Here is a 27,606-nt window from a genome sequence, read left to right on the forward strand (position 1 = left end):
ACAGAGATACCTTAGTTTGTATAGAAAAAAATTACATTGCGCTCTGTGCTCTCAACCTTTAAATTGCCATTCCCGACGGCACATTGGGCAATGTGCTTGTGAGGTTTGAGAATTCACCCATTTCAAGATACAATGCAAATGAAATGCGTGATTGCATGCCCCCCAAACTGCAAGTAGTAGAAAAAAAGAGTTAGACTACTAAATACTACTTAATACAAATAAATATAGAATCAATTGATCGGTTAAGAATTTAATCAATACAAATCTTGTAACATAGAGAATGACAAGTTGTCAATGAAGCATGATTTCATGACCCAAATATATTTCGAATCTTATAGCAAGTTCTCTTGAAAAATTCTCAATTATGCAGGAATTTTTTCTGACTTTGACATAAAGCTTTAAAAATATTCAACTTGTGTCATTTTATGCAAAAAACAACATATCTTAGCAGCAGTTTGAACTAAAGAATACACACACACACACACATGGTGGAATTACGTGGCAGATGTTTTGACAACCGCCATATGAAGGGATGCTTGCCAAAGGCTGCAATGGCAAGTTAATACGGCGGAATTTTGGTTTTCTTCCATGAATACTAGAGTTATCCATACCTATCTACATTCAGAAAAATTAGAGTGATACAGTGACACTATAGAGACCTCAAAAAGCAATAAAAGAAATTGTTTGTGTATAAGGTTAGCAACATACAAAACTTCAAACAAATGAATAAATTCATCCACACTACAATGATATTTTTGTTAGTTGAATAAGGTTTTTATTGTAGAGTATTCACTCAATTAACTGCTAAAGGAGTATTTTCTAAGTCTTCCGTAAGATAAATTCAGTCAATTAATAGAAAAAGTTATTAGAACAAATGAAAACACAAACAATTACCAGCTATGCAATTTACTACTTCTTGAGTACCATGGAACTCCCAATATACAAACATTATTAGATTAAGTAATTAACCAAAGACAATTTAATTATGCAAATATAATGACAACTTTATATGAAAGTCGCAAGATAGTAACTTACTGAGTGGGCAGTCATCCCCAGGAAGTTTACAATCAGGACAACATCCATCAAACGCCATCCTACAAATTCCACACGTTTCATCCTGTGCATCCCAAGTCCATGAAGCAACAGCATGCCATCTACATTTGAGAAAACAGAATTAGGAAAATTACCAGCAAGTTATGTAGAAAATAGGTAGGTTGAAATTTTGAAATAAAACTTAACACAATTTTTTATTAAAATGCAACACAATCAGTTCGATAGTAGCCATCTATAACCCACTTGGGTTGGTCAGGTGGTATTGACTTGAAACCTGGGAGTGCGCTCCTTTTAAGGTCTCAGATTCAATTCTCTCTTGTGCCAATTTGGGTAGGCTAATTTATCTTCTAAAAAAAAAAAAAGATAGTAGCCATCTATGAAGCACGGACAGAGACACAGACAGTGTCGCACTAATAATTTGAGAAAATGACATAATAATTCAATGTAATCATCATTGTATAGTTAGTAAAATCAAAGATAAAGAAGATAACATACTCTTTTAACAGAAGATCAGCAGCAAAAAGAGAGAGCTAAGTCAAGAAAAACATAACTTGTTCTTTCTGAAAATACTCAATTAGACTAAAAGAGTAAAAGCATGAAAATTTGAAAACATAAATCAGTGAAGCAAATGAACAAACGGGTAAAAGGAAAAAACAAAGAATTAGAAAAAATTGAAAGAGGAACAATGAATAATGAAAGGGAATTGTAATTTTGAGAAGGATACGTATGATCTTGACTTTCATTTTAACCTGTTGTAATTGCGTTCCTCTTTTTTTGCAGATTTAAGCAATTAATGGAGCTAGAGGCAAGGAAGAAACAGCAGAGAGAAGAAGAAAAAAGGAAGGCTGAGGAAGCAGCAGCTAAAACTAATCACGAGCAAACAATTGAAGGGAGAAATCAAGCTGTAGGCGACTATCAATTTTGCCCTCCTCTTACAACAAACACAGTGACCATTTTGCAAGTTCTGGTTTTTTTGTTTTTTCATCGCCGTCTGCTATTCATGCTAAAGGGATTGTCTCTAGGTTAGAGATGAAGTAGGATTTGGGCCTAAAAAGCCATATGTTTATGTTGACCCGGGACCATTAATTTATGTTACAAATTGAAATTTTTTTTTAATAAAAATAACTAGACCCACGTGTTTTTTTCTATACAAAAGCCTCTTTTTAGATACTGAAATTAACTCTTATTTTATTTTTTTTAGAAAAAATAATTATTATAATGTTGATATCTCCTTTTAAATTTATTAAGGATAATGTGGTCATTATACTTTCAAAATCAATTTTGATTTAAACTATCCAAATAACATTCTACTCATAAGAATCACTTTTATGAGTCCATCCAAACATAAAACAAATCTGTTCAACTCACTTTTAACCAAACTCAATTCTCTCAAAATCAATTCTAGTCGCCGTCAAACCAAACACACACTAAAACCAATTCTGTGGAAATCACATTGGAAAGGAGAAATAGATTTGTGTGTTTTTATTTGATGAGTTTTTTTTATTTGATGAGATGGAAGGCTGAAATTACACATTATTTCCTTGTTTCATCATCCAATTGAGAGAATCTGCTCTCATTTTTTGGTTTTCCCGCAACAGTTTAATCTGATTCGGAGTCAATTCTGACATTAAATGGTTACAGCCCTTCCCAATTTAATTTGATTCGGAGTCAATTCTGACATTAAGTGGTTAAAGTCCTTCCCGATCGCAGTTACGGGAATATCTGCTCTCATTTGAACCCAAATATCGTGAATAAAGAAATTTTAAATTTAAATTGTCCTATCCTATGTATGAGTTTCAAACAATTCTAAACAAACAAAAAAATAATATACACCCACAATGTAAAATTAATTTACCAATAATATACCAACACGTTATATATAATTTTATATATATATAGTTTGGTAACACATATAACCTAGCTTATAGCTTATTATATGAGCTTATAAGCTTGTTTCAAAAAATTAGAGGTGTTTGGTAACAAGCTTTTTGTACTAGCTTATAGCTTTTTTTTCAGATGCTATTTCAAGTAGCATTTGAGCTTATAGCTTATAACTTTTTACACTTTATTCCATTTTTACCCTTTAATTTAATAACTACCCACTCTAAAAAATAAACTACCCACTATCAATTATGTAATTTTATATTTAATAATCACTTTAAAAGCTAATTTTACCAAACACTTTAATTTCAATAAGCTAGCTTTTCAGCTATCAGCTAGCTTATAGCTTATTTTTACCAAACAGACCCATAATATTTAAAAGAAAATATAATGTGTCACACTGATAATTAAATGACAAGGCAATACATACATCATTGAATGAATGTATATGTAAAAAGTACATACCAATTAAACTCTTTCGTAAAACCCAACAGGAGAGAAGAAAAAAAAAATCCCCAAAACCCCTTCTCAAAACACAAAAATTGTATGTTGAATTACATCGCCTCCATTTCCGTAGCTACCTTTCTTCCACCACTCTCTGCACACACCGCTTATTATACTACACTTATTACAACGCCCCTATCAAACAACCGGTTCGGTAATTAGTGTTTTTTTTATTAAACCGGCTCGCTTCCAAGCCAACTAATGGCGGCTCTATTACCTTGCACACCGACTATACTCTCTACTCCGTTCGCAAACCGGACCACAACACATTTTCCACTTCGACCTCACTCCCACACCTTCCCACCCTCAACCAAACGCTTTCTTCGCGGTTCACTTTCCGTTGCCCGATTCGGATTTCAACCCGGTTTTTTACCCGAACCGGAAGATGCTGAATTCGTTATTAGGGAATTGTATAATCGAGCGGAAGGTTTGCTTTATACGATTGCTGATGCTGCTGTTTCGTCTTCTGATACGGTGGTAACCACCACCACCTCCACCGCCAAGCAGAACAACGATTGGTTTTCTGGAATTACCAATTATATGGAGACTATTCTCAAGGTATTATTGGTTTCTCAAACTTTTTATTCAACTTTTTTTTTAATTTTATTTTGATTCTATTGATTGCAAAAATTGATGCTGTTATTTGAATTTGAGTTATCATCGTACTCGACGAAACCTAGTTCAATGAATATAGAAGGAATTTTTGTGTGTTTGGGGTGGATGAAATTATAGTTATAGTTGTAGCTTTCTATATTTTGAACCTATTGGTGGTGGTAGGTAGGTACTAGGTAGGGTTCTTGTTAATGGTTTTTTCCTGTTATACTGTAGTACTTTTGTTTTGAAGAATCTGTTATAGTACTTGTCACTTGAGAAAATCACCATATGCAAAATTTCACTGGTTTCTCATACTGGTTGTTGCTGCTTTGGATACAACTTTAAAGTTATATATTTTGCATAACGAATTAGCAATAAATGATAAGCAATTTCATAGAGCATTGTATTTTCGGAATTCGTGTTTCTTGTAGTTCGCTTTCTTATATAAGTTATGAACTTGTGATTTATTTCTACCGTCATGCATTATCTAAGGGAAGTATTGTATCCTTTTCAGGTACTCAAGGATGGACTTTCTACTTTGCATGTGCCATATGCTTATGGTTTTGCAATTATAATGCTTACGGTTCTTGTAAAAGCTGCCACATTTCCGTTGACAAAAAAACAGGTTTGTCGTTTTCGGATTGTGTTTGTTTCACTTGTTTTTAATAGCTCAAAATGATCAATATGAGCTGTGCTCTTTTTTTTTATACACGTGGACGTGAAATGGTGATTATTGACTTTGACATTTAACTGGCTGTTTTCTTCCTTATGTCGTTTTCATCATGATTCAGTTAGAAAAACTTTTGTGCGACTGTTTTCAGGTAGAATCTGGCTTGGCAATGCGATCTTTGCAACCTCAAGTAAAGGCTATCCAAAAACAGTATGCTGGGGATCAGGTATTTATTATGACTTCTATAAGTATTACTTTTTCCAAAAAAATATATTTTATAATTACCACTGGTATTCTTTTTTGAGATATTTCCTGGTAATTTAAACAATGAATTCTTTTTTATTTAGCATCATAATTCCTACTCTGTGCAACTAGGAAATTGAATGAGCTCAACTATATTGTTTGATGGAATTATGATGCCAGTACTCATGTTAGATTGTGTTTGGATTTTGAAATGCTGAGAAATGGGATTTGGTTTCATTTGTAAATCAAATTTTGTGTTTGAAATGATAAAAGATAAGAAATGCTTGTTGCCTGCCTTCCTTTCATTTTCACGTGTAATTATCTTGAAAACATATAGCAATACGATGTTTTTAAAAAGCAATGATTTAATTTTTAAAATCTCATTGATTTCTTTTCTCGTGCAAATCCTATTGAATATGGTAGGTATTCATGGGAATTGATTTGATTTAATTTAATTATTAAGACTGACCATTTACCCTTATTGAATAGCCTTTCCAATATAACAGAAAGTGATACCATTATAAGACTTGATTTTAAACATCAAGTTTGATTTCTAAATCAATTCAAAATCATTTTTTATTTGAGGATTCCAACGTACGATGTTAGCATTTTGGCACTTTATCCTCTGTCCAATGATTATTTATTTATTTATTTCAATTGACAAGATTTCTATATTGTCTTCTTGCAGGAGAGAATTCAACTTGAAACTGCCCGGTTATATAAATTAGCCAACATTAATCCTCTAGCAGGTATCCATGACATAATTGTTGGTATTGCAAAAGGGTTGTAGACTTTAGTTATAGATATTTCCTTTGGCTTGGCCTTGCCCAGTTTTCTTGTCAAAAGTCCTGTTGTTTTCTGATTTTTAATTTTGATTGTACCGTTTCTAACGCTTTACATGGAACTATAAGTATTGTTATATAGGCGACTACTAACATGCAAAAGTTAGACAAATGGTGTATGATGCACATAGTTTTAGCCTTTGGATTTATCTACCTACACAATTACTGCTAGTACCCATCACATGGTATAATTTTCACAACCCCTTTTAAAGCTCCTCCCCAACTCTGGCAGACTCTCCACCCTCAGCCCCGCCATGAACACCGCCATATAGACGGTCTTGTAGATTTCTCTCACTCTATGTGTGTTTTATCCTCTCCGAGCCACAAGACACGCTCCTCCGACGAGCTTCTCCGTTGACCTTCCTCTCACACACCATCTCTCAACTCAGATGCTTCTGTGGACGGCATTGTAGATCTCTCTCTCTCTCTCTCTCTATATATATATATATATATATATATATGTGTGTGTGTGTGTGTGTGTGTGTGTGTGTGTGTTCTCTCTCCCCGCCACAAGACTCCCTCTTCCGGCGAGCATCTTCGGTGACCTTCCTCCTCTCACGTTCCTTCTCTCAACTCAGATCTATATTTTTTTTAAACTTTGTTCTTCACACCTTTCTGGTTCAACTACAATGGTTTTAATTTAGAGAGAGTGAGAGAGAGTTTTTATTTTAATTTTGAAATAAGAGAGGAAAAGTAGTATACATATGGGTTACTATAAGATCCGTGAAATTGCTTAATCCAATGGTTCATAAAAGTGGTGGCGTGTAAGAGCTTATTATGGGCCTGCTTGTTTCAGCTTTGAAAAAATGGATTTTTTTTAAAAAAAATCTAGAGATTTTTTTATATGAGTGATAAAAAAATGGATTTTGATAAAAGCCCTTGAAAATAGATTCTCATTTTGATGAAAAAAAATGATTTTTTTACTAAAATGATTTTTGAAAAAATCTGAAACAAACCAAAGTAAGATAAAAAAAATAGATTTTTTTGGGTAGGTAGATGGATGCAGCGATCAATCCACTTCAGTATAAAACATTAATATTGCTTTTTAAAATTGAACTTGCTAATTCTTTTATTTATCAACCTTCATTCTTCCAGGATGCCTGCCTGTTCTCTTAACAACACCAGTGTGGATCGGGCTATATCGAGCCTTTTCTAATGTGGCAGATGAGGTATGTTGCCTATTATGTTGATTTTCTATTTGATAGTATATTATGCTGTTTTTCAGGAATACATATCTTTCTATCCATGGCTAATGTTATGTTTTTGTCTAATAATTTGTAAAGGGACTTCTTAGTGAAGGCTTCTTTTGGATACCTTCTCTTTCTGGTCCAACTACAACTGCAGCCCGGCAAAGTGGAAGTGCTATCTCATGGCTTTTTCCTTTTGTGGTAACTATCTCACTTAGCAAGTACTATTAAACGTGTTGAGACTATTAAATCTGCAATCTTGTAAGAATTATTTTCTGATCAGGTCATTTAGTTTCATTCTGAAATCTTATGAAATAGAATATTGAACTCTACAATTTGTTTCATTAATAAGAGGCACATTACTTACATTTTGTATTTTTTAGGTGCATATTTGCTGGGAATCAGTTGATATGTATTTTCCTTTTAAGTAAACATTGGATCTTATAGATTAAGGGAATGGATTCTCTCAAGTGTAATTTACACTTGAGAGAATAAAGTGTGTTTTGTTACCATTGATCAAGAGAGAGACACATATAAAAATTTAGAGAAAATGAATTTAGATGGTGTTAGATTACACTTTATTCTCTCAAGTGTAAATCACACTTGAGAGAATCCATTCCCTATAGATTAAACAAGTGTTGCCCCTGGCCCACTTATGCTCTTCGGCCTCCTCCTTGAATAAGTCCTCACAATTAGAGGCCTATTACTAACATGATTCGCCTTCATTGATCTAGATTATTGTGAAAAGTTTCCTAATCATTTTGATTTTTTGTTCACATTGTTTGTAAATTGTAATTTCTGGCAGACTCTAGGTGGATTTAAATTTGGGGTTTCTTTTCATGATTTTTATTTTTATTTTTTTTTCATTTCAGGATGGTCACCCTCCCCTTGGATGGCCAGATACGTTGGCTTACCTTGTCTTGCCTGTTTTGTTGGTTATCTCTCAATACATTTCTCTTCAAATAATACAATCATCACAGGTAATTGATGTTGTATAATTAAATTGGATACTTCTTTGCTCTAATAATTAAAGCTCTAGTGAAAAGAGAGCGTGCCTTTGGGGTAGCCTGCCCCTTGAGTGCAAGGTTATCATCATAATTTTTTTTTTGAACGGCAAATATATTATTATTAATAACCGGTCTCTGCACAAGACGAACAGAGGCCGGGAAATGTGGAACTACAAAACAAAGGTGCCGTATATAAGCGGAACACCAATGAATAAAGCCAAAACCGGACACCAACTAATAGAGGTTCACTTCTAATCCCATTCTTAGAAGGACATTCCTCAGCCGCCAGACTACCAAAGAAGACCATCAACCCGACCCATAAAGATGTCAATAGACTCTAACTTCCGATCCTATTATCCCATTCATCATCATTGTATTCCTTCTGTATCATCTCTTTCAATCCTATTATCCCATTCAATTAATAGTATAAAAATTCTCTCAGAGTTCTTTTCTCATTTTTGTTGGTCAATCTTTATTCTATTTAGAATCATTTGCTTGTTTATTCAATTAGAATCATTCTCGTTTATTTAATTCTGCCCAGTTTTGGGAATTCTTTCCATATACCAAAAGAAAGGTTCCTAACGCACACTGAATTTACTACTGATATAATCTAGTTTATAGGCCATATTTGAATTCAACACTAACGAACACAAGGTTTCCCCCTAACAAGTAGTTACCCTTTTCAACAAACACAGATAACTGTCTAAACTGCAGACACCCTATTAATACAAACCATAACTATACACACATAAAACCGTAACTTCTTTTATGGAACCTTGTTGACTGTACAAGTGTCTGTTTTTATACCGCATACGATATAGCATGGTTAGTTATATGTTTAAGCTTACCACTTTTCATGCTTGTTAATTAATTGGTATGTTGGTATGATTTTTGTCCTTTTTGTATAGCCAGGCTGTCTAACTGGATTTTCTTTTATCTAATATGTCATGCGTCATGTGAACTCCACCCATTCTTCTACAAGAATTAAAGAGAAGTATTTATGTTAATATACTTTGGTGTCTGCAGATTAAATTGCATCTCTGTCTTTACATATTTAGTCAAATTACTCATCATTTTTCATGTCAATTTTCAGGCTACTGATCCCAACGTGAAGAGTAATCAAGTCTTAAACAAGGTCCTTCCATTAGTGATCGGTTATTTTGCACTTTCAGTTCCTTCTGGTCTTAGCCTTTACTGGTAAGCATAAGCAAAAACCTTCAAAATGGTCCTATGTGTTTAAACATGTTATCTATATTTACTTATTATATACATTTAAGTTGTGCAGGTTCACAAATAATATATTGAGCACTTTACAGCAAATATGGCTTCAAAAGTTAGGAGGTGCAAAAAATCCTTTGAGCCAAGTTCTAGATGATAATGTGAGAAATGACCCAATGCAGATTCAGAAAAATGATCCAATGCAGATTCAGAAGTCAGTATCTAAACTAAATTCCACAAAAGTTGAAGAAGCCAGAAAAGATGAAAAATTGACATCAGAGGGGCCACGACCTGGTGACAGGTTAGTTATTATTATTGTAGGTAGCTACACTTTCTTAAAATGCTATTGATTTATTTTAACCTGTTGTAATTGCGTTCCTCTTTTTCTTGCAGATTTAAGCAATTAATGGAGCTAGAGGCAAGGAAGAAACAGCAGAGAGAAGAAGAAAAAAGGAAGGCTGAGGAAGCAGCAGCTAAAGCTAATCACGAGCAAACAATTGAAGGGAGAAATCAAGCTGTAGGCGACTTAGTTGAAAATTCCCAATCTGTGGGTGCCGATACTGATCCATCCATATCTGGAGTAGTAAATGGTAATCTGTTGAGTAAGGACTTGGAGGGAAATCAGAATTCTACATCTAAATCTGGTTCTGAAAATGATGAAGGTTCTGATAATTTCAATGCAGTAAACAAGAAAAGTCTAGAAAAGGTATTATTGTATGTTTCCTAATTTTTTTTGGTGAAGATAAATTGCCTCATTCATAGGTATGCTAGAAAATGCTTTTTGATTTCTATTGCCTAGCATTTAATAATGGTGGGGGTAAGTGGGAACTATAATGTGCTGGTCGTAATTTTGTGCGCATGGACACCATCAATCAACTTTTCAATTTGACCGATGTTAAGAATCACGCGAGAATAAATTTTGTAGCAACATATCCTATGATATCAAGTATTTGCTTGGCAATTCCATTTACCTCTTTTATGAGCCTTCATACGAAACTATAGTGTGCAACATTATACTCCTAGCTGAGTTATGATTGGTAGGGTGTTGATAATAATGTGTTAATTTTTTAATTTTCGTTTATTACCCTCTCGGGGCAATGAGGCAACTTTTTTTTTTTTTTACCATTAGGATAAGAATAACTGAGTTATTTTGCAAATCATGCAATTCTCTCTTTAATTTCACAATTTTACAGGAACCAAGAGAAGTATTAACAACCACAACTACAAACAAGCAACCTCATGGAGAAGATCCAGATCATGTGACAAAGGATTGACCAAATTAAAAGAGTTAGAAATCTGCTGTAAGATTGACCGGCCCAGTTGGCATCTATAGGCTATGATAGAAATTAGAAATGCAACATCCCATGCAATTGGAGATCTTCTGGTTAACAGTGTACATTGCCACCGAAATTATGGAATGAACGAGATTCAAGGTTTCTACAATTGCCGAGCGGGTGGGGTTGGGTTGTTATAGATTTGATGGCTGATATGCAGCTTAACAGTTTGAGTTTGTATTATATTTTTTCCATCAATTTTCACTGATAAATGAATAAAGACACTACCCTTTATAGTATGCTTGTCATCTTCGATGCTATTCTTGTTTATCCGAGTATCATGGATCAATAAACTTTGGCCAAGTTATACGAATACTGTACTCAGAGAACTTCCATAATGCCTTTGTCTGCCTTCAAAAGTATACACATGTAACAGGATTTTACAATGGGCATTATAGAACTTTTTCCCATGCTATTTGGATACTCACTTGCACTAATTATGAGTTTATCTTGCAGTAAATAAGTAGCTTTGTTCTTGAAATTTCACTGATCAATTAATTTTGTCCCTGAATTTATTGAAATAGTTAAAACGACCTTCAATTTTATAGATGTCAATCGAATTAGTCCCTCTATTATCTGTTGCTGTTAGATGCGCTAAGGTATGTTGAAAAGGTATGACATGGTGTGTACATGTCACATCCAAGTAGGAAGTAAACAAAATCATTTTTACATTTTCACATACTAACCCTTTCTTCATTTTCTTTACTCATTTCACCTTTCCATCTTCCTTATTCATGTCTGTTTGAAGTTTTATGTGAGATTTCAACATCATCGTCGTTTTGCCTCCATACGAGAACAACATCATCGCCTTCTCTATCTCGTCTTCTGTGCATTAACATCAATGCAAGGACTAAATTGATACCAATAACATTAACATAAAGGCTAAATTAATATAAGTTATGATAATTTAGAGATGCAATTGATTGATTTTACAAAACTAACTTCATTTTCTACCTCTTGAGGGAGGATTCACAGCAATAAAAAATTCAACATAAACTCAACATTTTCTATCTCGTCTTCATTTTCTATTAAAATGGAGGTCGAAGATGAACTTTTTTCCATATGAATCAAATTAAACTCATAACTACATGCTTCCGAACATGAAAGACCATTACCACTCATCAATCAATCCAGTAAGCCAAATTTATTCTATTAATTAATTAATTAATTAATTACTCTTAATTTCAACTACTTACTACTTAAATTTGTCTTTATATTCTCTCTCATTCATTCCTAATTAACAACTCAAATGGATATTGTTAGTTAGACCCTACAACAACTACAAATAAATTCAAATTGGCATGGCAAGAACAACTGTTTCAACTATATGGTGTGTTTATTTCAAGGTATGAAATTGCATTCCTTGAAATGATATTCCTAGGAATATTATTTCCAGGAATAACATTCCTACTCATGTGTTTGGTTAAAATTTAGATTTCATGGGAATGTTTTTAAAATTTATATAAAATAAAAAATTGAAAAAATAAAAATGCAAATAAATGTGAGTGGTAGTGGGAAGTTATGAGAAGTTATAGGAAGTTGAGTTTTATTCCCATGGGAATGTTATATTCCCACCATATTAGCATGGGAATAACAAGTGTAGAAGTTATGTGTAATTAACATTCCTGGGATTAAAAAATTTCTGGGAACAAATTTTCAAAACTTAAAACAAACATAGCAATGTTACATTCAAGATCACATATTCCGAGAAATAACATTACAAACCTTGAAACAAACACACCAATCATAACGATAACCACAATAGTACGTGCAATTACAACACTTCCATTTTCGTAGCTACCTTCTTCCATTACGAAGCCAATGGCGGTTCTGTTACCTTCCACACCAACTATACTCTCTACTCCGTTCGGAAATCGAACCACAACACATTTTCCACTTCGACCTCACTCCCACACCTTCTTACCCTCCACCAAACGCTTTCTTCGCGGTTCACTTTCCGTTTCCCGCTTCGGATTTCAACCTGGGTTTTTAACCCAACCGGATGACACCGAATTTGTTATCAGGGAATTGTTTAACCGAGCGGAGGGTTTTCTTTACACAATTGCCGATGCCGCTGTTTTGTCTTCCGATACGGTGGTAAACACCGCCATCGCCACCGCTAAGCAGGATCACGATTGGCTTTCATTAATCACCAATTACGTCGAGACTGTTCTCAAGGTATTGCTTTCTCAAACTTTTACTCAACTTTATTTAATTTTTATTATAAAATTTAAACCGTAATTTGAATTTGAATTATTAACATACTAGACGATACCTGATTCATTGAATACAAGGAAATTGTGTATTTTAGAGCGGTAAATTAAGATTTTAGTTGTCTCGTGAGTATAACTCAGTTGGTCGGGATATTGCTATATGCGAGGGCAAGGCCGGTATTCGAGCCTTAGACACTTCACTTATTCACTTTAAGACTGAAATATTTGTCACTAGGCTACTTGACAAAAAACGAGTAAGATTTTAGTTTTAACTTTTTACATTTTGAACTTAATCGTCGTGGTAACTAGGTAAGGTAGGGTTCTGGTTAATGGTGTTTGCTGTTATTGTTGTGGCTTGAGAAATATTTTCACTTTTCAGGTACTTAAGTTTGGGCTTTCTACTTTGCATGTGCCGTATGCTTATGGTTTTGCAATTATAATGCTCGCAGTTCTTGTAAATGCTGTTGTATTTCCGTTGAGAATAAAACAGGTTTGTCGTTTTCGAAATGTGCTTCATTTCCTTGTTTTGAAGAGCTGAAAATTATCAATATGAGTTGTGTTCTTTCGATACTCCTAAAATTATGGATAAGAAATGCAATCTTTTGTGTTACTGTTCTCAGGTAGAATATGCCGAGGTAATGCGATCTTTGCAACCTAAAGAAGAGGCTATTCTAAAACAGTATGCCGGGGATGAGGTATTTTTTATGGCTTCTATAAGTATTACTTTTTCCAATAAAATATATTTTAATATTACCACTGGGTATTCTTTTTGAGATATTTCCTAGTAATTTAAACAACGAATTCTTTCTTATTTAACATCATAATTCCTACTCTGTACAAGTAAGCAATTGAACGAGATCTACTATATTGTTTGATGGAATTATGAAGTCGGTACTCCTGTTAGAGTGTGTTACTGTGTTTGGATTTTGGAATACTGAGAAATAGGATCTGGTTTGATTTGTAAATCAAACTTTGTGTTTGAAATGATAAAAGATATGACATTATTTTGATTTTTTAAATCTCATCGATTTCTTTTCTCATGTCACAAATCCTATTTAATATGGTAGTATTTGTGGGAATTGATTTGATTTGAATTATTTATTTAGATTGAATGATTGACCATTTACCCTTATTGAATAGCCTTTCAAATAAAACAAAAAGTGTTGGATATTCCGCCTTCATTGCGGTCCGCCCCCATCTGCCTAATTGCGGCATTTGAGTTGCCTTCATTGCAGCCTCCAACACCTTCATTGTTAGCATTTTTATTATTTAGAAGTTAATTCCATTTTTATTGAGTTCTAAACATAAGATTTGATTTTAAACATCAAGTTTGATTTCTAAATCAAGTCAAAATCATTTTTTTATTTGAGGATTCCAACACATGATGTTAGCATTTTGGCTCTGTATTCTCTAGCCAATGATTTTCTTTTTCTTTTCAATTGACAAGATTTCTATGTTGTCTTCTTGCAGGATACAATTGTACTTGAAACTGTTCGGTTATATGAATCAAGCAGCATTGATCCTGTAGTAGGTATCCATGACATAATTGTTAGTATTGCAAAAGGGTTGTTTAGTTATAGATATTTCCTTTGGCTTTGAGGATGTGGTCTTCCTTAGCTTTCTTATCACCAGTCAGGTTGTTTTCTGATTTTTTTCCACAATTTTGATTGTACTGTTTCGTTTTACATGGAACTATAAGCATTGTTATATAGGCTACGACTAACATGCAAAAGTTAGACAAATGGTGCATGGTGCATGAGTATTTTAGCCTATGGATTTATCTATCTACACAATAATAGCTTGTACCCATCACAGTATCATTTTCACAATCCCTTCTAGAGCTCCAACCAACTCCGGAAGACTCTCCACCCTCAGCCCCGCCGTGAACTCCGCCATATATACGATCTTGTAGATTTGTCTCACTCTATGTGTGTTTTCTCCTCTTCCAGCCACAAGACTCCCTCCTCCGGCGAGCTTCTGCGGTGACCCCCTGCTCTCAACTCAGATCTCTTTGTGGACTGTCTGCTGGACCTCTCTGTCTCTATATGTGCTTTTCTCTGTCCCCTCTTCCGGCGAGTTCTTCAGTGACCTTCCTCCTCCTCACGCGCTCCTTCTCTCAACTCAGATCTCTATTTTTTTTTTTTGTTGTAATTTTGTTCTTCACAGCGTCTCGTTCAACTACAATGGTTTTGATTTAGATTCACTTTCAAATTCAAATTCAATCCACTCCAGTATAAAACATTTATATTGCTTTTTAAAATTGAACTTACTAATTCTTTTAATCAGCCTTTATTCTTCCCAGGATTGCTACCCAGTCTCTTAACAATACCAGTGTGGATCGGGCTATATCGAGCCTTTTCTAATATGGCAGATGGGGTATGTTGCTTATGGTGATTTTCTATTTGATAGTTTACTTTGCTGTTTTTCAGGTATACACATGGCTAATCTTATGTTTTTGTGTAATAATTTGTAAAGGGACCTATTAGTGAAGGCTTCTTTTGGATACCTTCTCTTTCTGGTCCAACTACAATTGGAGCTTGGCAAAATGGAAGTGGTATCTCTTGGCTTTTTCCTTTTGTGGTAAATATCTCACTTAGCAAGTACAATTACACATGTTGAAACTATTAAATTTGCAACCTTGTAAGAATTATTTTCTGACCAGGTCATTTACTTTCATTCTGAAATCTTATGAAATGGAATTGTGACCTCTATTGATTTTTTCATTAATAAGAGGCACATTTCTTACATTTTGTACTTTTTAGGTGCATGTTTGCTGAGAATCAGCTTGATTTTGATGTGTTTGTCTTTCCAATAAAATTTTGTTTTTATAGATTAAACAAGTGCTTTCCCTGTCCCACTTATGTTCTTCAGCTTCCTCCTTGAATAAGTCAACACGTATTACTAACATCATTCACCTTCATTGATCTAGATTATTGTGAAGAGTTTCCATATTATAATTTTTATTTTTTTGTTCACATTGTTTGTAATTTCTGGCAGATTCCAGGTGGAATTAAATTTGGGGTTTGTTTTTATGCTTTTTGTTTTATTTTTTCATTTCAGGATGGTCACCCGCCCCTTGGATGGCCAGATACATTGGCTTACCTTGTCTTGCCTGTTTTGTATGTTGTCTCTGAATACATTTCTCGCCAAATAATACAATCATCACAGGTATTTGATGTTGCATGTATAATTAAATTAGATTTTTCTCGGCTCTATAATTAATGTTGTCGCTGAACGTGTGGACTCAGAAATAAACACACTGTTAGGATATAGAATATAGGACAATTAGAGTAGTTAAGAGTTAGTTAGTAAGTTGAAGATTTTGTTAGGTGGTTGTTAAGAGTTGTTAATTTGGTTATTTTTAAAAGGCCTTGGAATAGCTCTTATTGGTAGAGAAAACTTGATGGGAATTCAAATATTGAGTGGGGTAATAGGGTCAAAAAATGAAGAGTTTATGAAATGAGAAATACAACGACTAGTTTGACCATTACCCAATCGAAAAAGTATGTTATCCAAACGCATTTCAAGTAATTGTAGTAAAACTTGACCGGTTGACCCTTTGGCTTTTCCAGCGATAGGAACGTATTTAAGCAATTGTCGTTCTGTAAGGTGGCCAAAATGAGTAATTAGAATGATGAGGTGTCCTAGTTAGTGGGATATTCATTCTGGGATATATAAGGGGATTTTCCAGGAGAGAGAAAGGATAATGAAATTAGTTGTCAATCAGGCCAAAGAGATTTATTTGAGTGAGCTTTGCTCCATGGAGATTGTTGGAAAATATTTAGTTTCCTAGTTTGTTATTTCTAGAAGATTCTAAGCTTATCTATTATTTCCTTTTATGTTTGTCCTCTTCCTATTTAAACCAGCCTTGAGCTGAGGAATAACACATAACAGTATTCACTTATTATTTTCTACATGGTATCGAGAGCTCCCGATTTTGGGGGTCTCGCTTCCGCAAAACCCTAGCCGCCGTCGTGTTTACAATCTGACCACGACAACTGATTTTGTGTGCGGCACTGTTCACCGTGATACTGTTTATACGAACTGTTCATTCGCTGATACTGTTCATCGACGGTACTGTTCAAACGTACTGTCATTACAGGGTACTGTTCACCGGCGGTACTGTTCACCCACCGGCTGCACTGTTCATTACATGATTACTGTTCACCGCGCTACTTTTCCTTTGCTCCTTCCGGTACTACTTGGCTAAGATTATTAATTATGACGTTTTTTTATTCTTGACGACGATCATCCACTTTCAAATACCGTCGTGAATGCAAATATTGTCATCGTTTGGGACATACTATTTTTCAATGTTGGAAATTACATGGTCTTCCGCGACCTTCAAATCAGAAGAACAAAGGTAGAGGTGAGGGTCATACATTCCAAGCCAGTAATTCTGATCAAGAGCATCAGTCTTCTTCAATTCAGCTTTCATTCACGATGGAACAACTAGACAGACTGTACAAAATTCTTGAATCTAACACTCTTTCTGGCTCTGTTGCCCCCAAAGGTACTTCTGCCCTTTTTAGTGTCAGTCCCAGTCGTGCTTGGATAGTAGATTCGGGTGCAAGTGATCACATGACAGGTGATTCTACTCTGTTTTCTTCTTATAGTCCATGTGCAGGTAACCATAAAATAAAAATTGCGGATGGATCCTTTTCAGCCATTGCGGGTAAAGGTTCGGTTGCTTTGTCTCCAAGTCTAACCCTTAAAGATGTTCTTCATGTCCCAAATCTATCTTGTAGTCTCATGTCTGTCAGTAAATTAGCCCAAGATAGAAATTGTCAAACTAATTTTTTCCGTACTCATTGCGTTTTTCAGGATTTGAACTCGGGGAAGATGATTGGTAGTGCTAAGGAGAGTGGAGGACTCTACTACTTCGACATTGAACCTGAATCACAACTACCTTCCAAACCAATAAGTTCATGCTTTGAATCTTTTTTAGTTTTGAATAATAATAATGATGATCTTATGTTATGACATTCACGATTAGGTCATCCTAGTTTTCCTTATTTAAAACACTTATTTCCTGAGTTATTTCGTAATAAGGATTTATCTTTGTTTAAATGTGAAGCATGTGAATTTGCAAAACATCATCGTTCTCATTTTCCATTACAGCCCTACAAACCATCAAAACCTTTTTCTGTTATTCACAGTGATGTTTGGGGCCCTAACCGAACGAGTACACTTTCTCATAAAAAATGGTTTATCACATTTATAGATGATCATTCAAGAGTTTGTTGGGTGTACTTGTTAAAGGGGAAATCTGACGTTTGTCAAGCCGTAAAAGATTTTGTTAAGATGGTGCAAAATCAATTTCAAACAAATATTCAAGTATTTAGAAGTGATAACGGCAAAGAATATTTTAACACAATGTTGAGTGATTTTTTTCGTGAAAATGGAATTGTGCATCAAAGTTCATGTCCTAACACTCCCCAACAAAATGGAGTTGCAGAAAGAAAAAATAGGCACTTGTTGGAGGTGGCTAGAGCTTTACTTTTCGCAAGTAAAGTACCAAATTATTTGTGGGGTGAAGCAGTTTTAACTGCTGCATACTTAATTAACAGAGTGCCCTCCAAAGTTCTTAATTTTAAAACTCCAATTCATATTTTCAAAGAATGTTTTCCTAATGATCGTGTTTCAAATGATTTGACCTTAAAAATCTTTGGTTGCACTGCATTTGTTCATGAACATAAGAATATTAGCAAACTCGAACCGCGTGCTATAAAATGTGTTTTTGTTGGGTATTCTCCAACCCAGAAGGGATATAAATGTTTTGATCCAAAAAACCAGAAAATGTTTGTTACCATGGATGTTACATTCTTTGAAAACAAACCTTTTTTTGACACGCATCTTCAGGGGGGGAAATTTAAATGAAGATTCGTCTCAAACTGAAGACATGAGTTTTTTTAACTCGTTTCAAACTGAGGACATGAGTTTTTTTAATAATTTATCTTTGCCGGTATCACAAAGTTCTAAGACCTATACTTCTGCACCAACGAAAAATGGCCATGATTCTTTATCTAATCCTACTCCTGTTATGAGTAGTGAGCTTGGTGAATCCGAGCCTACATTTTCTCATGAAGAAAACAATGAGAATCTTGAAAACAATGATAATGATGATCTAATTGAAATGCCACAAAATAATGAGTCATATAAAGATAATAGGTTTGAAGCAGGAAACAAGATTTGGAAAGGAAAGGTTTTTGTGAGAAAGAATCACAAAGAAAGTGATGAGTCCACATCTCAACACTGTCATGAATCTGAACCGGGGGATGATCAACTTCCTAAAAAAAGAAAAGGTAAGTCTATCTCTGTTTCTGAGAGTCGTATTTTGTATCCTGATATGGATGATCCTGTGGCTGTTAGAAAACCTGTTAGATCTTGCACTAAATACCCATTGTCCAATTTTATATCATATTCAAATTTGTCTTCGTCTTTTTCTGCCTTTACCTCAAAATTGTCTAGTGTAGAGATTACAAAAAATGTACAGGTTGCTCTAGAAGTTCCAAAGTGGAGGGAAGCTGTACTTGAGGAGATGAAAGCTCTTGAAAAGAACAAAACCTGGAGTGTTATGACACTACCGGATGACAAGAAGACGGTTGGATGCAAATGAGTGTTTACTGTGAAGTATAATTCAGATGGGTCAATCGAAAGGTACAAGGCTCGATTGGTGGCTAAGGGTTTTACTCAAACCTATGGTATAGACTACTCAGAGACTTTTGCTCCTGTTGCAAAATTGAACACTGTAAGAATTCTCTTGTCTCTTGCTGCTAACTTAGATTGGCCCCTACATCAGTTGGATGTTAAGAATGCTTTTCTCAATGGTGATTTAGAAGAAGAAGTATATATGGACATTCCTCCTGGCTTTGAAGACAAGTTTGCATCAAATGTATGCAAACTAAATAAGTCTTTGTATGGATTAAAGCAGTCTCCTAGAGCTTGGTTTGAAAAGTTCACTTATTCCATGAAGAAACAAGGGTACATTCAAGGACAAGCTGACCACACCTTGTTCACAAAGTTCTCCCAAGATGGAAAAATTGCTGTCCTAATTGTTTATGTTGATGATATCGTCCTTACTGGAGATGATATAGTTGAAATGGCAAGAGTAAAAGAGAAATTAGCATTAGACTTTGAAATCAAGGACTTGGGATCCATGAGATATTTTCTTGGTATGGAGGTTGCTCGATCAAAAGATGGTATTGTAGTTTCCCAGCAAAAATACATTCTAGATTTATTGAAAGAAACAGGAATGAGTGGGTGTCGACCAGCAGATACTCCCATGGATCCTAATGCAAAACTTTGGGAAGAAGGTAGTGTTCCTGTTGATACTGGAAGGTACCAGAGATTGGTTGGGAAACTGATTTATTTGTCACACACTAGACCTGACATTGCTTTTTCGGTTAGTGTAGTAAGTCAATTTATGCATTCTCCTTTTGAGGAACATCTTGAGACAGTCTATAGGATACTGCGATATTTGAAAGCAAATCCGGGAAAGGGATTATTTTTTAAGAAGACAAGTGAAAGAAATGTGTCTATTTTTACCGATGCTGATTGGGCAGGTTCAGTCACTGACAGAAGATCAACCTCCGGATATTGTACCTATGTTTGGGGTAATCTTGTGACATGGAGGAGCAAGAAACAAGGAGTTGTAGCAAGAAGTAGTGCAGAAGCTGTGTTTAGAGCTATGGCTCAAGGTATTTGTGAAGGATTATGGATCCACAGAGTCCTAGAAGAGCTTAAGATGAAAATTGAGCTTCCATTGAAATTATACTCTGACAGTAAAGCCGCTATCAGCATAGCTCATAACCCAGTTCAACATGACAGAACCAAGCATATTGAGATCGACCGACATTTCATAAAAGAGAAGTTAGATGCCGGAATCATATGTCTACCTTTTGTAACTTCGAGTCAGCAAACTGCAGATATCTTGACCAAAAGCTTAGCAAGACCCACCTTTGAGCATTTGATCGGCAAGTTGGGCATGATAGATATCTATGCACCAACTTGAGGGGGGGTGTTGGAAAATATTTAGTTTCCTAGTTTGTTATTTCTAGAAGATTCTAAGCTTATCTATTATTTCCTTTTATGTTTGTACTCTTCCTATTTAAACCAGCCTTGAGCTGAGGAATAACACATAACAGTATTCACTTATTATTTTCTACAGAGATAATAGAGAGATCCTCTGTTATCTTTTACTGAACCATTTCTTCTATACTTTTGCTTGCTGTTTACTTTCTGCAGGGACCATTGGTTTTTACCAATTTGGTCCGACCTGCCGGATATACCATTTCCCAAATCTGTGTTTGCAAATTCGTGATCGGAAACTGCTTCCAAGGGTTTCTGTGTTGCAATCGGAACTCTTAGAAATGAGTATTGGGCCTAACTCATCCTTACAAAATCGGCTTGTAAGGTGAGGATTGCCTCTAGTATATAAACACTTAGTAAGGCCATCTCTCAACCGATGTGGGACTCTTAACACACCCCTCACGCCCAGCACTATTAGGCTTGGTGCGTGGATATAAACGGTAGGTGGCCCGATAGCGGAAACCTGATAACAGGTGGCCCAACGGATCGTAGAGAGGCTCTGATACCATGTATCTTGAGTGATTGAGTGCTCATGATGGTTAAGCTTTGTGCCTTATTGGCTTTGTTGATTTGCTTCTGCCTATGGTGGTTAAGCGTTGATTTGTTGCTTCCTCCGAGTAGTTTAGCCTTGAGTTGTGGTTTCTACTTGATGGTTAAGCATTTGCCCTTAGTTGGCTTTGATGGGTTGTGTTTCTTCCTTATGATGGTTAAGCACAACTAGTTGCATTTGAGTTGTCCTTTTAGCCGATGTATTCCGGCAAATCTCATTGTATTTTCTTTTGATTTGATGTACTTTTGTATTGCTTATCCCAAGCTAGAAGTGTTGTGAACACTTTCTAGCTTGCGGGAGGGTGTTAAAGATATAGTTAGTTAGTAATTAGGAGGATTAGTTAGTAGTTTCTTGATGCCTATATATAGGCTTTGATGTAATCTTTTACATTCACTTTTCTCATTTTGTAATATTTTTTCTTCATCAATATTATATACTTTTGAGCTATTTTCTCTCTTCTCCCATGGATACTTTTGAGCTATTTTCTCTCTTCTCCCATGGATGCCATGTTTCTTAACATGGTATCAGAGCAAAAATGGTATCCACCTTAGAGAAATATTCCGCTGCAATTTTCTCGGGAAAATTTAATTTTTTCTCAATCTTCATTTTCCATTGCCCTTTCTGTTCTATTTTTCCTGAGAAATTCATTTTCTAGCACTGTTCATTTTCCATCTTAGAAAATCACTTTTCTCCTCTTTCACTTTCGATTTTGTTTACTGATTTTCTTATTCTGGTCCATTTTTTTCTTGTTCGAATTCTTGATCGATCAAATTTTCAGCCTATGAATCTTTCAATTTCTTGTTGAGTTTGTTTCTTTTCCGATCAATTTCCGTTCCTTCTTCATTTTGCGATTTCTCCTCAATCGCAATTTTTCATCCTTTTCCCAAATTCTAGGGTTCGCGATTTCAATTTTAATCGCATTTCAGTTCACTGAATCATTCATTTCCGCTTCCGATCTCATCACGACTATGTCTGGTACTGTGATATTTGATAATTGCTTGGTATGACGCATCATAGAGGATGCGATTTGATTCAAAGTGACGGAGGTTTCAATTCGACGATTCTTGGAAGAAGTCGTGTTGATTGTTATTCTCTTGGAGTGTTATTTTCTGCGTTAACATGCAAAGGTTCGGAGATTAGATTGCTCTTGGTGGTGATCTTTGCCTCTGTTTTCTCCATCATCTTCATTGCTTTGAGGTTTGAGATATATTTCTTTTGACAATTCTGTTGTGTATTAGTTGCTTCTGGTTCTTGCCTTTCTTTGAATTTGAAGCCTAATTGCAACAATTTTGAGTTGATATCTGCAATTGATACATTACATATGAGTTGTGTTATTGCAAGTTTATGTTGCAACTTGCAAGTGATGATTTCAGAGGTGATTTACTGCAAGTTTCTTGTGCAATGGATATGATATGCCACACGATTCTGGATATATCTTGTGCTGGATATTTCAGTTATCCTTTGGTGTTTTCTTACTTCAGTTTATAAAGCATTTACATGCTTTCACAGTTCTTGTTGGTATGGATGTTTGTTGCTCCATATGAGGACGCTGCTATTGATGCAAGTGTGGTAGATGGTGTTGTTGTGATTACACCTACTTGTCTTTGTGTTGCATTCGTTTCTGCAATGGTCTTGTTTTGAAGGTTTTACTATGAGATGAATATGAATTGGAAGCATATATTAGTGATGGTTCTTTGAATTTCTAGTTTTTCTTTGTTTGGTGTTTATGGGCTGAAGACATAGTTAATCTCATGCTCATGGATTTAGCTTGCGTGGCTTACCCAATAATTTGGAACTTGTTGTCTATTTGGTGAAGCCCTACAACAAGTTACTGCTAGAGTATGGAATTAATTTGATTTGGTTTAGTGGAGCATTTCTCACACCTATTGTATGTTGGAGGAATTCTTTGGGATTTTAGTAGCACAAAGTTCTGTTATTGTTGTTGGCCTTTGCAGTTTGTGAGTGGCTTATTGGACTTGCTACTGGTTTTGCCTCTGATTTTGAAGATTAAAGGCTGGTTTGAGTTCTTTAATCTACTCTTTGTTGCCCTGTTTTAGGCAGGTGCTTAGCCATATTGGCTTTGTTGCATTTATGCTATCTCTTGAGCAGGTTGTATTTGCTTGTTTTGTCAAGTGGTTAGTTGGTTTTTTTTATGTGCTATCTCATCTTGAGCACAACATTGGTATTGATGCTTTACTCTCTAGCCATCAACCACGCTACTTGATCTTTCTCCTTGATTTGTTGGTCCTTAGATGAGCTAATTACCTTTAGCACAACTTGAGTATTGATGCTTCACTTTGTAGACATCGGACCCTTTTGACATGGTATCAGAGCCTCTATGACTAAGTGGTCTAGAGTTCGATCCCCGCTCCCCTTACTTTCTAATTAAAAAGTGGAATTTAAGCATATGGTAGGTGGGCCTATGCATTATCCACGCTTCAAGCCCAAGTGGGCTCTTGCGTGAGGGGGCGTGTTAGAAATAATATAAAACCATTGATATGACTCTATCCTAACACCTTAAGGTTTTGGGATAATCGGTTATTTGACAGGAACCAGTAGTGAAGAAGCACACATCCAGATTTTGCCTCGCGAAGGTTCTACAGTACCATCAGATGTAGCTCTATTTCATCGGATGCCATCCAAGAAGGTTTCAAACTCAGTTAACATGGAGTCGTGTGTCGCACAGATGGATGGGAAGTTTGCGTCATTGGAAGAGAGGTTCTCACAGATGGAGGTTAACATGATTGATGCTCAAATGTGAAGAATGAAAAAGAAAAAAGTCATGAGGTAGAATTGGAGGAGAAGGAAAAGAAAGAGAAAATTGAGATCAATGAGAGGAAGATAGATAAAAATGTTGGAAAGTCATGGCATACTACAACAATAGTACCTTTGGCTGAAAAATTCATTGACTTATCTTGTAATGACTTTTTAATCCAAATTCAACTTATATAGGAGATGCAAGAACATGAATAAAATAAGTTGAACCATCTACTTTGTGTGAATTTTGAAGCTTTGCTTCTTGTTGGTTCTGGATTGAACCATCTATCGATCTTATCAAGAAACTACGTTTCTTGTGGCGATCCTCACTTGGTTTATCGCTATTCTTGGATTAGAATTGTGATTGCCTTCATTTCTGTCTATTTCCGTCAATTCTCTTTATTTTTATTTAGTTACCAATATTTTCGCCATCAGTGGAGACTAGTTTGACCAATGAAGTGGCCAAAATGAGTAATTAGAATGATGAGGTGTCCTAGTTAGTGGAATATTCCTTCTGGGATTTTTAAGGGGATTTTCTAGGAGATAGAAAAGATTGATTAAGTTAGTTGTCAATAGGCCAAAGAGATTTCTTTGAGAGTGAGCTTTGCTCCATGGAGTTAATATAGAGATCCTCTATTATTTTGTACTAACTCAAATAAAGTCGTTATTTCCATTCCTTTGATTTTTTTTTTTGACGGAGCTTCCATTCCTTTGATTTATTTCTGCTATACTTTTGCTTGTTGCTGTTTACTTTCTGCAGGGACCATCAGTTTATACCAAAACTCTAGAGAAAGAAGCAGAGTGGTCCTTTGGGGTATCCTTGACCTTTGAGAGAAAGGTTATCATCTTCATTGTATTCCTTTTTCAATCAACACATTTAACTGCCTACACCGAAGACACCCTATTAATACCATACCATAACTATCCACAAATTAAAACATAACTGACTCGTACATAAAAACATACTACCTCCGTCCCAAAATTATTGTCGCAATTGACCACTTAACACATGCCAATACACAACTTTGACCATTAATATTTTTAGTTATCTATAATTAAAAATTATAAAAGTTAATATTTTGAAAATATTCATCGAGACAAATTGAGCAATATCTTATATACTAACATTTACTTTTATGTATTAGTAAAAAAATGTCAAAATAGGTTATATGAATGGTGCACATAGTCAAGTTGTGACCATTATTTTGGGATGGAGGGAGTAACTCCTGAGGAACACCTGTATAGGCACAAACAAACTTTAAATTTGGGCACACATACAAAACTCAAATAAAATTAAAAGATAAATGAAATAGTCAATATCAATTGATGTGACTAAATTAATTATGATTTAATTTTTACCATTTATGTGTGTGTGCCTATACATAATAGATTTGGAGTTGTGCCTATGATAGAAAAGCTCGTAACTTCTTATCTGAAACCTTGTTGACTGTACAAGTGTCTGTGTTGTACCGCATTAGAGCTATAGCTATGGTTAGTCATATATAGGTTTAAGTAGAACACTTTACAAGCTTGTTAATTAGTATGTTGGTATGATTTTTGTCCTTTTTGTATAGCCAGGCTGTCTAACTGGATTATCTTTTAACTATATGTCATGAGTCAGAATAGTCATGCGAACTCCTCCCATTTTTCTACAAGAATTAAAGAAAATGTTTATGTTAATTTACTTTGGTGTCTGCAGATTAAAGTGCATCTTTGTCTTTACATTTTTAGTCGAATTACTCACCATTTTTCATGTCAATTTTCAGGATACTGATCCCAATGTGAAGAGTTCTCAAGAAATCTTTCATGTCAATATTCAAGATACTGATTTTGATTTCGACATGGAGAGTTTTCAAGTCAAAGATGAGGTCATTTTATTAGTGTTTGGTTGTTTTACTCTTTTAGTTCCTTCAGGTCTTGGACTTTACTGGTAAGCATAAGTAAAGCCTTCCAAATTGTCATATATGTTTAACTGTGTTATCTATATTTACTTGCTATATATATACTTTTAAGTTGTGCAGGTTCACATATAATATATTGAGCACTTTACAGAGAATATGGCTTCAAAAGTTAGAAGGTGCAAAAAATCCTTTGAGACATGTTCTAGATGATAATGTGAAAAATGACCAAATGCAGATTCAGAAGTCAGTATCTAAACTAAATTCCACAAAAGTTGAAAAAACTAGAACAGTTGACAAATATACTGCAGAGTGGCCACGACCTGGTGACAGGTTAGTACTAACAATCACAACTACTGGATTAGACCCAGATGACGTGACATTGGATTGAATTAGAAGAGCTGAATATGTTATAAGATTTACCGGCCCGGTTGGCATCTATAGGCTATGTTAGAACTTAGAAATGCGACGATGTCCCATGCAATTTGAGGTCTCTCTGGTTAACATTGTAGTACATTGCTATAGAAATGATGGAATGAACAAGATTCAAAGGTTTCCACAATTGAGGAGGAGGAGGAGTTGGGTTGTTATAGATTTGATGTCTGATATGCAGCGTCATAGTTTCAGTTTGTATTAGTACTACAGTATCATGGCCAAGGTATATGCTATGACTGAGAACTTCCATAATGCTTTTTGTCTGCCCTCAAAAGTATAGGCATGTAACAAGATTTTACAGTGGCCTTTATAGCATTTTTCATGATATTTGGTTGCACTCACTTACAAAGTGTGTCCAAACTCTAACTTTTGATAACTTTTAATGCGAAGATAAGTTGCATTTTATGTGATAAACAACTTATTTGCAACTTATAGTATAAACGTTTATCATGATAAGTGCTTGTTTATATGCTTACATAAGCTATTTGTATATGTTATAATAAGCTGTTTTTAAGCTATTTTGGAGAATGGTTCGTCAAAAAAAAAAAAGCTATTTTGGAGAAATTGTGAAACTTAGTTGAAAAATGCTTATGAAAAATGTCAATAGTTATTTTTATAAATTTTTCCAAATAGTTAAGAAGATTTATGCAAATAGATAATCTCAAATAATTCATTGCAAAGAATCCTAGTTTGATAAAGTGAACACCGTAGTTTCACGAATTGGATGAAATGGTTGTACCATAATTTAGGGCAGTTCCTTGTAGCTGTGGCCATTGTTTGTTATTTTGGGTTCTTATTTTTTGAGTGAGTCTCTCTCACACATCATTCATAAGCAACACATACTTATTTTACTCCAATGCAATGGTGTTTAAAATGAGTCTCTAGAGTGGATCTCACATGTCATACTTTAATGTACTTTTAATATTTACACTTAAATTTATTTTAATTAAAATATTATTTAAATGAATTATTTCATACAAATTTGAGTAAATATCATATAGCAATTTGTTGCTAAGAGACTGTGTACTTGCGTCTCTTATAAAGGGATGGACAGGAAAAATAAGAGATACCAAGCATACCAAGCTCCAATGGTGAAAATAAATACTCCATCCAGACACAAATATAAGCA

At 34.9% G+C, this 27,606-nt stretch overlaps 2 protein-coding genes and 1 long non-coding RNA gene across 5 annotated transcripts; 2 read left to right on the forward strand and 1 right to left on the reverse strand.

Moving 5' to 3' along the window:
- Positions 1 to 145: 145 nt before the first annotated feature.
- On the reverse strand, positions 146 to 2,130 carry LOC123906967. Its single transcript, XR_006809066.1, has 3 exons — positions 1,778 to 2,130; positions 1,036 to 1,154; positions 146 to 167 (listed from the first exon to the last, which is right to left on the reverse strand). It is a non-coding gene; the product is annotated as an uncharacterized LOC123906967 (long non-coding RNA).
- A 1,240-nt stretch (positions 2,131 to 3,370) lies between these two features.
- On the forward strand, positions 3,371 to 10,772 carry LOC123906966 (ALBINO3-like protein 1, chloroplastic). Its single transcript, XM_045957001.1, has 11 exons — positions 3,371 to 3,996; positions 4,547 to 4,657; positions 4,854 to 4,928; positions 5,634 to 5,694; positions 6,883 to 6,956; positions 7,071 to 7,175; positions 7,847 to 7,954; positions 9,075 to 9,178; positions 9,267 to 9,500; positions 9,593 to 9,905; positions 10,393 to 10,772. The coding sequence occupies exons 1-11, from the start codon at positions 3,640 to 3,642 to the stop codon at positions 10,471 to 10,473; spliced, it is 1,623 nt and encodes a 540-aa protein (XP_045812957.1). The 5' UTR covers positions 3,371 to 3,639; the 3' UTR covers positions 10,474 to 10,772.
- A 995-nt stretch (positions 10,773 to 11,767) lies between these two features.
- On the forward strand, positions 11,768 to 26,927 carry LOC123908320 (ALBINO3-like protein 1, chloroplastic). 3 transcript variants are annotated; one of them, XM_045958933.1, is made up of 11 exons: positions 11,768 to 11,860; positions 12,277 to 12,711; positions 13,126 to 13,236; positions 13,367 to 13,441; positions 14,217 to 14,277; positions 15,049 to 15,122; positions 15,222 to 15,326; positions 15,807 to 15,914; positions 24,905 to 24,982; positions 25,911 to 26,074; positions 26,158 to 26,927. In XM_045958933.1, the coding sequence occupies exons 2-11, from the start codon at positions 12,355 to 12,357 to the stop codon at positions 26,183 to 26,185; spliced, it is 1,161 nt and encodes a 386-aa protein (XP_045814889.1). In that variant the 5' UTR covers positions 11,768 to 11,860; positions 12,277 to 12,354; the 3' UTR covers positions 26,186 to 26,927. The 3 variants fall into 3 exon arrangements, with proteins under 3 accessions (XP_045814889.1, XP_045814888.1, XP_045814887.1); XM_045958931.1 differs by having other exon boundaries at positions 11,770 to 11,860; positions 26,166 to 26,927; XM_045958932.1 differs by lacking the exon at positions 24,905 to 24,982 and having other exon boundaries at positions 11,769 to 11,860; positions 26,166 to 26,927.
- The last annotated feature ends 679 nt before the right edge of the window (positions 26,928 to 27,606 follow it).

The sequence above is a fragment of the Trifolium pratense genome, linkage group LG2, assembly GCF_020283565.1.
Source record: "Trifolium pratense cultivar HEN17-A07 linkage group LG2, ARS_RC_1.1, whole genome shotgun sequence".
Lineage (NCBI taxonomy): Eukaryota > Viridiplantae > Streptophyta > Magnoliopsida > Fabales > Fabaceae > Trifolium > Trifolium pratense.